This window comes from Populus euphratica, unplaced genomic scaffold, assembly GCF_000495115.2.
Source record: "Populus euphratica unplaced genomic scaffold, PopEup_1.0 scaffold252.1, whole genome shotgun sequence".
Lineage (NCBI taxonomy): Eukaryota > Viridiplantae > Streptophyta > Magnoliopsida > Malpighiales > Salicaceae > Populus > Populus euphratica.
Genome location: NW_011500132.1, coordinates 268,510 through 279,368, shown reverse-complemented (window position 1 = coordinate 279,368; position 10,859 = coordinate 268,510). Strand labels below are relative to the sequence as shown.

The 10,859-nt window shown below is 36.5% G+C and overlaps 1 protein-coding gene across 1 annotated transcript; it reads left to right on the top strand.

Moving 5' to 3' along the window:
• The first annotated feature begins 301 nt into the window (after window positions 1-301).
• Window positions 302-7,233, top strand: LOC105110408 (succinate dehydrogenase [ubiquinone] flavoprotein subunit 1, mitochondrial-like). The gene is made up of 16 exons (XM_011005439.1): window positions 302-603; window positions 1,042-1,209; window positions 1,740-1,827; window positions 2,143-2,289; window positions 2,381-2,521; window positions 3,236-3,321; window positions 3,412-3,504; window positions 3,593-3,656; window positions 4,012-4,155; window positions 4,565-4,752; window positions 5,049-5,223; window positions 5,345-5,515; window positions 5,950-6,019; window positions 6,103-6,223; window positions 6,306-6,343; window positions 6,783-7,233. Exons 1-16 carry the CDS (start codon window positions 490-492, stop codon window positions 6,883-6,885), a joined length of 1,911 nt encoding a protein of 636 aa, XP_011003741.1. The 5' UTR covers window positions 302-489; the 3' UTR covers window positions 6,886-7,233.
• The last annotated feature ends 3,626 nt before the right edge of the window (window positions 7,234-10,859 follow it).

Below are 10,859 nucleotides of genomic sequence, written 5' to 3'. Positions count from 1 at the left end.
TTTTAAAAAATAATTATAAACTTCAAACCAAATTAGTCTTATCCGTTTAAAAAAATATAAGAATATCTAGATTAAAGAATTATATTTAATTTACATTGAAAAAATTAATTTTAAATTTTTAGAAAACATGATATTTCTAAAACCCTGACATGACAAAATATTGTCGCGTGTTTTTAGGAATAAAGAAAGAATGATCAGTAATTTTCTTTAACTTTTAAATTTAATTACTGTATCAAGAGTTCGAATATGCAACCGGAGTTGAGTGGCATTTCTGTAAATCCTCACAGCATCAGCAGCCAATACACTACGCTGGGTAGCAAGCTAACCCAGATGCTTTTTTAATTCTTTGCCTCCCTTTTTTTCGGTCCCTCTCCCTCGGATAGATAGACAGAGAATATATTTATAACAAGCTTTTACTATACTTCACATTCTTCAATCCTATGATTCCTATCCATTATTATTATTATTATTAACAAGCAGGAAATAGAAATGTGGCGCTGCGTGGCTCGTGGCCTTCGCCTTCCTTCTTCTTCTTCCTCGACTAAGATATTATCTAATGACTCTTTCAGATCTCACAGTACCAGATTTTTCTCTGCCGATTCTGTACGTCTCTCCTTTTCACTTCACGTTTCATCTTCAATCTGAATTATAGGGTTTCTTTGATAGCTCACGTGTTCCTTGATTATCATTTTCCAGTTTCTTTAATAGCTTTTTTTTTAATATCATGCGATCGCATTAGATTAAGGTTACTTCTTTTTTCTTTTTTTTGTGTGTGAGTGGGCGTTTAGATTCTACCATCGAGGTTTTTTCTGTAAATTATTTGGAATTCGAATTTTAAAGATTTATTTATTTTCTTTTACAAAAACTAGTTGGTTTGGTAGTTTGTTGGGAAATCAAAATTAGCAAGGCACTTGATAATTATAATTTGTTTATTGTTTATTTGGCTTCTTCTCCTGCATTTGTGATTTTGTTTTTCCTGATAAGTTAGGTTGAATTTTTTATTATCTGATTATATGAAGTTCGTGATGGATTGTTTGGTAGACTGGGGAGAGATCCTCATACACGGTTGTGGATCATACTTATGATGCGGTTGTAGTAGGAGCAGGCGGTGCGGGCTTGAGAGCTGCTATTGGACTTTCAGAGCATGGATTCAACACAGCTTGCATTACCAAGCTTTTTCCCACTCGATCGCACACTGTTGCGGCTCAGGTAAGCTGTCAGCTTGATGGGTGGTAGAATATAGATATTGGTGATAGGAGATTTTATGGTTGAGTTATGTTGTAGCTGATAATTTATGATTCATGCATAATGTTAGTGTAGATAGATGGCAGGATCAACTTTTTTGGTTTCATAATTCTCTCGTTAGTGGAAGAATACAATGTTTACTGCGATATGTGAGGGCTTCTAAACCACAGGGGGTAGTTTTGCTATTGATATAAGGTTCATATTTTTAACCGTTGGTGTTATCTTGGGACCAGTGCGGGTGCATGGGGGATGGGGAATGTAAGGGCATGTGCTATCTTTTGTGCTTTATATGATTCTTAATTGGGGATCATAAGGGCATGGAACCACTTCTTCTTCTTTCTTTTTTTTGAGTTTATGATTGTATTTTAGCTGTTGGATCCGGTTTAGTTACTGTTGGTATAAACATTAAATGCACTAAGTGAGATGCTACGTGAAGGCTGCTGTTCTTTGGAGGGATATCTTTCTAATATGCTATTTAGTGCTAAACTCTGTAGGGTGGTATTAATGCCGCTCTGGGTAATATGACCGAGGATGATTGGAGATGGCATATGTATGACACTGTCAAGGGAAGTGACTGGTTAGGTAAGTTACTTGATTGGATTAGGAACCTTTGTTTGTAGAGCATGCATTATTTTGAATCTGGGAGGTTGAAATTTTATGAAGCAAATAATTTTCCTACATTGGTGAGGCTGTTCTGCTTTTTTAACTTATCTTCTTACAAAGTCGGATATAAATTGGTGGCATTGCATGGGTATCCCATATACTAGCTGAAGTGGACCCCTTTTCATTTTGAGAGGTATTGGGGCTTCTGCTTGGGGACATTGCATGATCTAAATTTTGGGATGCTCAAGATTAAATTTTTGTTTTGAACAATAACGTTTTATGATATTTGCACAGGTGATCAGGATGCCATCCAATACATGTGTAGGGAGGCACCAAAAGCAGTCATTGAACTTGAGAACTACGGATTACCTTTTTCTCGAACAGAAGATGGAAAAATTTATCAGCGTGCATTTGGGGGTCAAAGTTTAGATTTTGGGAAAGGTGATATGAGACCAGCTTAAAGTTTGGAACCTAAATTGAGGAGTCATGTGCTTTATGTTAATGGCCTTCTTATGTTCGGTTATTCTTCTAGGTGGGCAGGCATATCGTTGTGCATGTGCTGCTGACAGAACTGGGCATGCTCTTCTGCATACTCTCTATGGCCAAGCTATGAGACACAATACACAATTTTTTGTGGAATATTTTGCTTTGGATCTATTAATGAATGATGATGGTATGCTTATGCATGTCTTTTGCAATTTTATTCATATTTCTGTGCTTGGTGGGTATAAAGCAGTACACAACAAGATGGTCTTAAGGGATCAAATTTCCCTATATTCTAGACTATTTCCCGGAGGGTCGAAAAGGGAAGAAGGAGGGATTGAACCCTCTGAGCTAGTTTTGGAGGGAGGAGATTGGAGGATTTATGATAGCCTTTAAACCTCTCCAAATCATAGAAAACATCAACAATGGTGGGGATGTGGGATTTTATTTTTTATTTTTTATTTTTTTTCAATACTACCTGTTAACCTTCTCTTCCTCCATCAGCCAAACACTATGTATGTGGACTAAAATCACTCATTTATGGTTGCAAAAATTGGTTGAAACATCTTTTAGCCATGGGTTTCTAGGGATATTGGGCATTTAGCTTTTTGGATTTGTCATAAGGCTAGTTGATGGTTCTCTCATAACTTTCATAGGATAATTTGGTATTGTTGCCTTCTCATAAGTTAGTTATATTGTGAATTTAGTCACATTCAAGATGTTGCATGCAAGTGTTGCCCTTTTTATTACATTGCATTTGTCTATTACCGGTATTTTAATTCTTGCCTTCTTCATCTTCTTCCCTTATGGGCCCTTTAGTAGATAAAACAGTGTATATACTTGTTTTTATACTTTGAGGTTACTCATGCTGTAAGTTGATTGCCTATTGAGTTTTGATATACAGGTAGCTGCCAAGGAGTGATTGCACTGAATATGGAAGATGGGACATTGCATCGCTTCCGTGCTGCTTCAACAATTCTGGCTACAGGGGTACTATAATGTAGACAATATTTGCTGGTTTCAAGTACTTGAAAAAGATTTCTTACTGCAGTATACCTGTATCCTTGTGTGCTTCTTCAGGGATATGGTAGAGCATACTTTTCAGCAACCTCAGCACATACATGCACTGGAGATGGCAATGCAATGGTTGCCCGGGCTGGGTTTCCACTTGAGGTTAGCTGAGATTCCCATACCTGAATTGAGTAAATACAAAAATTTTCATATAAGATATTCATTTTCTTTTCCATTTATTCTTCTGCAGGATTTGGAGTTTGTTCAGTTTCATCCTACAGGCATATATGGAGCGGGGTGCCTTATTACAGAAGGTTGCTACTTTCTGCAGCTCAAATGGAAAATATGTTGCATATTGTTTTTTTTTTCCCCACGTGTTATGAATATAGCATGATTACTTTCTCATATTCATTTTCTTTTCCATTTATTCTTCTGCAGGATTTGGAGTTTGTTCAGTTTCATCCTACAGGCATATATGGAGCGGGGTGCCTTATTACAGAAGGTTGCTCCTTTCTGCAGCTCACATGGAAAATATGTTGCATATTGTTTTTTTCTTTTTTTCCACATGTTATGAATATAGCATGATTACTTTCTCCAATAACCTGATTTTGATTCTGGTTTGTTTCAAACTAAACATGCCTGTTTTATAATTTTATCTGCAACATGTAGGATCTCGTGGTGAAGGTGGTATTCTTAGGAACAGTGAAGGTGAGCGATTTATGGAAAGGTATGCGCCTACAGCCAAGGATCTTGCTTCAAGAGATGTCGTTTCAAGATCCATGACCATGGAAATTCGGGAGGGTCGTGGTGTAGGTATGATTGATTATTAGAATTACATGTTGCTAATTTCATTTTCATTTAGCAGATTTTATATGTATGTTTATTATTATTCCTTTATGTCTGAAGAATTGACTTGAACAGTGGTTCTGGTCTGGAACAGTATGCTTTTCGCTTGATTGGTGTATATGTTTAAGTAGTGATGTTTCTATTTTTGCTCTTTTCTAATTTATGTTTGCAGTTGCATGTTTGTGGTGAAACATGCAAAAGTTGTGACAATTTTTGTACCTCAATGGATATCTACCCTTAGGGTTGAGTAAGAAGCTAAGCTCCCATAGGTTGCCATGTTATGTTATAATATAAGGATTGAAAGTTAGCACCTGCTCTATTCCCAATACGGATACTCAATTTAACATATAGAACGATTTTCACACTGTTTTGATAGGACCTTTGAAGGACCATATATATCTGCACTTGAATCACTTGCCCCCAAATGTGCTCAAGGAGAGGCTTCCTGGTATCTCTGAAACTGCTGCCATTTTTGCTGGTGTGGATGTTACAAAGGAACCCATACCTGTCCTACCGACCGTGCATTATAATATGGGTGGGATTCCCACAAATTACCATGGAGAGGTGTGAGTTAGATAATTGCATGTTTTGGGTTCTGTTGCTGTCACTAGTAAGATGCTAGAAAAACATAAACCAACAACAGGCTAAATAATCAATTGATGTGATATTTAAAAAATAGGTGTTTTATGGCAAAATATCAGGCGCCAGTGTTATGTGTTTATGGAACACATTAAATGAGCAAAGCTACAATTTCTTATTGAAATCAGAGAATGTAGTTGTTTTTCAATTCCATCACGCACATGCTTGTTATGTAATTTTTAGTATCCTGCTTTTTAACTCTGGGCTGATATTTTCTTCAGGTAGTTACCCTTAAAGGTGACGATCCAGATGCAGTTGTTCCTGGATTAATGGCTGCTGGAGAGGCAGCCTGTGCTTCAGTTCATGGTGCCAACCGGCTTGGTGCAAATTCTCTTCTTGACATTGTTGTGTTTGGCCGAGCTTGTGCAAATAGAGTAGCTGAAATCCGGAGACCAGGCAAGTAGAATGTTTGACTATTGTAGATGAATTAGCAATGAGATGGATGTGAAGATTTAGTATCCTATAAAAAGAAACAGAAAGGTTTGAGGATTTGACATCTCAAATTCCTATTTTGCAGGTGAGGAACAGAAACCTTTGGAAAAGGATGCTGGAGAGAGGACTATTGCATGGCTCGATAAACTAAGAAATTCAAATGGATCACTTTCAACTTCACAAATTCGGTTAAATATGCAGAGGACAATGCAGAACAATGCTGCTGTTTTCCGCACACAAGAAACATTGGAAGAGGGTACTCCAATATACTACTGTTTTGGTTGCTATAAATCTAAAACTCATAAGGTCATGTTCAGTGTGATGCCGTGTGATATAGTAAGGAGAAAATCACTATTTCCTCTTTCTGGAACATTATATGACACCATTATGGTCTATTGAAGACACCCTCTGATTATGGTCTAGCTTAATCCTATAACTGCATTTAATGATGTAGTGTGTCCCAATTTTTTCCTTTCCTTTTTGCATAAATAGTAAAATTGAGCTATTCATTACCAAACATGTAGGGAAGGGCTTAGACTCAATCCCAATCCCACAGTACTTGATTTTTAGTTTCATTTTCTACTATTTTAAATTTTTAATTGACTTCAATTTGATTAACTGCCATAATCTTTAGGCAATTTTTATTTTGATCATATTTTTCTTATTATTCCTATTTTGGTACTTATGCAGGTTGTCACTTGATTGATAAGGCATGGGAAAGCTTTCATGATGTGAAAGTGAAAGATCGGAGTTTAATATGGTATGTTACAATTAACATCATTGATGATCAAAGTATTGCATTTTCTTTGTTGTTCGAACTTCAATTCCTGTATCTTTTAACAGGAACTCTGACTTAATTGAGACTGTGGAGTTGGAAAACCTTTTGATAAATGCCTGTGTAACTATGCACTCCGCTGAAGCCCGGAAAGAGAGCAGGGGAGCACATGCCCGTGAAGATTTCACTGTTAGTCTAGTTCTCTCTTCTGTTAATTGTTTCTTTTTTGCTTCCTTTTAATGCAATAAAAGTAAGTTGCTTGATTTTGCAGAAAAGAGATGATGAGAACTGGATGAAGCATACTCTGGGGTAAGTCTTATCTCGTGCCTGCCAGCTGAAAAGTTTATATTTAACTGAATCTATGATGCAGGTTTCCTGTTATAATAGCAGAAATTGAATGTTGAAATGTAGTGCTAATAAAAAAATATCTGCCAAAACTGTTATTTATATGTGATCAATGATCAGATACTATCATTGTAATTCTACTGGTGTGAGCTTGGTTCTAAAAATTCCTTTGGTATGTAAAGCAAAAGGAACTAGCACCTAGAGGTGACAGGAGAAGTTGTATCAGGAGCTTTATGCTCACAGCAGTATTTCAAGAGAGTGCCATGTTACTTTTCAATCTATTGTAGGATTTAAGCTTGAAAAGTATGTCTGGCTGTTATTCTATGGGTGGATTGTGATTCCATCGGAGTCAGCCTATCATTATTCAATTATGACAGCATAGTTGTGCTTGTTTGATTTGCAGATATTGGGAGAATGAGAAGGTCCGACTGGATTACAGGCCAGTTCACATGAACACGTTAGATGATGAGATTGAGCCATTCCCGCCGAAGGCTCGTGTTTATTGATATCTATCTGCTCTTTAAAGAACAGGGATGGCGAGTGGAGATGGTTCGCTAAGATGCAATAACCCTCATGATAAAAATAAGCCTGTGGATGCAATAATTAGTTATAGGTACATTTGTTTTTTACCGCAATGATGCATTCATCAAATTCAATATGGGAATAATCCGCACAGCTTAATCGAACCAGAGTTGGATTTGTATTTTTAGCATTTAGTGAGCCCTGATTGATTGTTAGTTTGGCAAGCAACGAGTTGCTTGGAATTTTGTCTGAAATTCTTCGATTTTCAACATCTTGTTTGCTACAATTGTTAATATAGCCGGTGGTCTAATGTGAGGTGTTCTGATCACAAACATGGTTCTTAAACTGTCAATATGATAATAAATTGTTGCTTGTGTTAGGTGTCTACCTACTTCCTTATTTTATTTTTATTTTGTGTCCCAATCATATGCTGCTACCACAAGGTTTGATAATATGTGCCCTTTAATTTTATTTTAAAGGGTATTGTTTAACTTGTCAGAACTTGGATTTGTTTTTTAAAAATCATCAATTTAAATACTATAAATTTCAAGGCTACTATAAGCTTACTTAGGATCTTGACATGCGCATAACTTAGTTCAAACACTCACAATTAATATATATATATACACACACACACACATGCAGGCTTTAGCCCACATCATTGCCATTAACTTGGTTGGTTGGCTAATAATGGAGGACTGGAAATTGCATGTTAGGAAGGGATAGCAGGAATGTAGAATCCATCTGTTCCATCATCATTTCCACATGCACCCATGACCCAGCCAAATGGAGGATGCAGCTCGTCCCTCCCTATTCTTCTTCCTTGGAAACAGAGTGTTGGTTGCTGGTTTTAGAGGTGGTTGATCTGAATTTCAACCGTGGGGCTCAATTCTGTGGCATGGCTAAATCATCTCTGATTTTTCCCCTTGCTGATTCAAGGAGGGGTTGTGAGTTTCTTAGGTTCATGGCGGTGGAGATGCTTGAAGCTAAACTATATGAATTGTCAGTAGAGATCTCTGGTGGCTGGTTTTGAAAGAAATGGAGCTAATTGAGGGAGTTGAGCTGCTTTTACTTTTACTTTTCTTTCGAGGGAAAGCAACAGAATTAAACAAGGGCTTGAATCCAGACGGTATTGTAGAGAGAAATTGTATTTGCCCAAGTTGAGAACTATAATAGCATTTCTTTTTGTTTGTGGTTTATCATAATTAGTTACATGAACATCACTGTAGAGGGACGAGGGAAGACCAATCGTTTCTACAACTACTGGGTGGTCTACATTTAAGTCATCATTATCCTGTTTAACAATCATGATTATTGCGGTGATGACTGGTGGACAGTGCTTTTAGTTTCAAAAGATTGGAATTTTGAAGGAAAGGTGAAGAAATTGTTGTAATGAGGAGCTCATTTGATTTGTCAAAGAAACAGTTCCACCCACTACAAAATATTATACGCCTTTCCCCGTCCAGCCCCAGGGGGAGGACAATTAAAGCCACCGGAGCAGTCTTTTGGATCAAAACATGGCTTCATTACAGGTTTGACTGGAAAACAGCCGTTTGTCATCATCTGCAAAGAATTATTTAAAAATGATCACCTCACGTTGTTGTTGTTGTCTGTAATGGAGATGCATGCACCCACTATCCTAGAGAGGATTTCCAGTTTTGCAAGGCTTTAGTAATAGAAAATAAGAAGCAAATCCAACTTCACAAAGCTAGAGATAAAAAAAGAAAAAGCTTTACAATTATATGCCTTCTCTAAAATGAGAAATGAGAGGTGTCTCTCTCAAATTGCTAGTGTGATTAAACAAAATGATGAAGAAATGTGTAATGCATGCTATGCACTTTCTGATCTTATTTACAATCTTCGCCTGTTGTCTTTCCAGTAGTAGAAGCAGCTAAAAGTCAATAAATACTCCATGGGAAAAACCTAGTAAGGTAGACTAAAACGAAGAGATGGTTTACAGTTAATTGCTGGCCCCCTTGAATTCACTGGGTTTCTTGTTTGCTCGAAACACAGCCATTAACTTCAAAAATTCAACGGGGCATCGCTGTTGTTCGAAGGTTGTCATCAGCAATAAACAATCGAGTGGGTGGCAAGCTGTTAACCATTTGAACTTCGACGGAGACTTTCTGTAGGCGGTGAAGTCCAAGTTGGAGGTGGAGTTAAGGGTCAGTCAGCCTTCCAGAACAGAGCAAGTGAAAGAAGTCAGCAGCTTGATCAGCTTGCGGAAAAAACACCAAGTAGCAACGCATAATCCTCCACATTATGACATAATATAAGAATAAGGCTGAGCCATCATGCAAAATACCAAATCTGAATTGAGAAAGCTTAGGAAACCGATCCTAGCAAGTGAACAAGAAGAAGTCAATAATTGATTCATATAACTTATTATTAAATTTTATACATTAAACACACTCCCACGATAAAATATCATCCCATGAAAGTGCCCTGGAATTAGATAATGCTTTATAGGTTTTGATTAGTCTTCCTTTCGTTTTCAGCCGCATTTCAATTTTTTTAGTTACTGCTCGAGGGTAAGAGCGAGTATTCGTGTATTATTCACCTCTAACTAACCATAATTATATATATATAATACAACAAGTTGTAATTAGGACGGGTGTATTAGTCAAATAACCATATTAATTCAATAATTCGATGAAATCCAACGTCGGATTTATCAGAAAAAACCCGGAATTTTGGAAGCAAAGGCAGGCTAAAAAAACAAAGCAGGACCCAAATCTATCGACTCTGCGGCCATCTTTTTAGTAACCGTCTCAATATCTCATTGAATGTCCCGAGTTTTGTTTCTTCTTCCTGTGTTTTATCTTTCTCAGCGCTGCTGGATGCTTCTGACTTATGGAGACTGTTGCTTTTCATCCTCGTTCGCTTGTTATTCAAGATTCACCAAAGCCTTCATGTTGTCATGCACCATTACACCATCCAACAACCCTTTCTCAGTCATGCAATCCTCACAGGACCAGGACCAGGACGGCTGTGATTGAGAAAAGCAAGCTGTATCCGGGTTTTAGCTTAATTTTTATTAATTAGAATGAAAATCATTAAATTTAATATTATATATATATATAAAAAAAAAATCCCATCAAAGGAGATTTATAGTTGACGTTCTCTGTAAAAAAAAAAAAATCCCATCCAAGGAGATTTATAGTTGACGTTCTCTGTAATTAGGCAGCGCCTAATAATCCCAACCATGATGCTCAATAATTGCCTAACCCTATCTTTCCATGAAGCTCTCTCGGCAAACCCCACCTCCAAAGCTAACGATCGTAGAGGACCCAAATCCGTACAATTCCCTTGGGAAAGAAGCTGAAGCACGCTATGGACCTTTCAGATGTTGGGGCTGCTTTTGTTGTGCATTTTCATGGAGGGACAGTAATGTCTACTTATTGTTGCTTAATTTTGCCACTTTTTATGGTTATTGTAGGGCTATGGTGTCTTATTTTTTCACAAAACAAGACCCGATGTTGATGTTATTAATTAGATTCTTTTTTTTATAGTACCCTACAATTTATAATTGATGGTTTTGATACATTAAATAGTCATACTACCTAGTGTTGTGCTATAAAAAAAATCTATGCACTTTCAGCTTGTTTTTCAGAAAAAAAAAATCATAATTATTATTTCTAAATTAACTATCAATTCTAAAAAAAATCCTAGTAATTTGAATTCGAGTTTATTAAAAAATCATAAAAATAATATAATCTTTTTGTGTTATTACAAGAAATACTTCCTAAGTGCTCTTAAACCTTGCTTTGTTGATCATTTTTGAAATTTTTCAACTTGAATCCTTTCCGGGCTATTTTTTCAAATTGAACCATGAAAAGCTTAACTTAATATAACTCAATTAACATAAAAAATCTAAAAATAATTTAGAAAATTGATAAAAAGTATGATTTGAATAAAAAGCAGCAAGACATCCTATTTAAATAAAAAATTATAAGAT

Bases quoted from the DNA above. Each gene is read 5' to 3' on its own strand.
- LOC105110408 (XM_011005439.1), top strand. From the start codon at position 490: ATGTGGCGCTGCGTGGCTCGTGGCCTTCGCCTTCCTTCTTCTTCTTCC. The intron at 1,210-1,739 runs GTAAGCTGTCAG...TAAACTCTGTAG, and splicing joins CGCACACTGTTGCGGCTCAG to GGTGGTATTAATGCCGCTCT. The intron at 6,020-6,102 runs GTATGTTACAAT...ATCTTTTAACAG, and splicing joins AAAGATCGGAGTTTAATATG to GAACTCTGACTTAATTGAGA.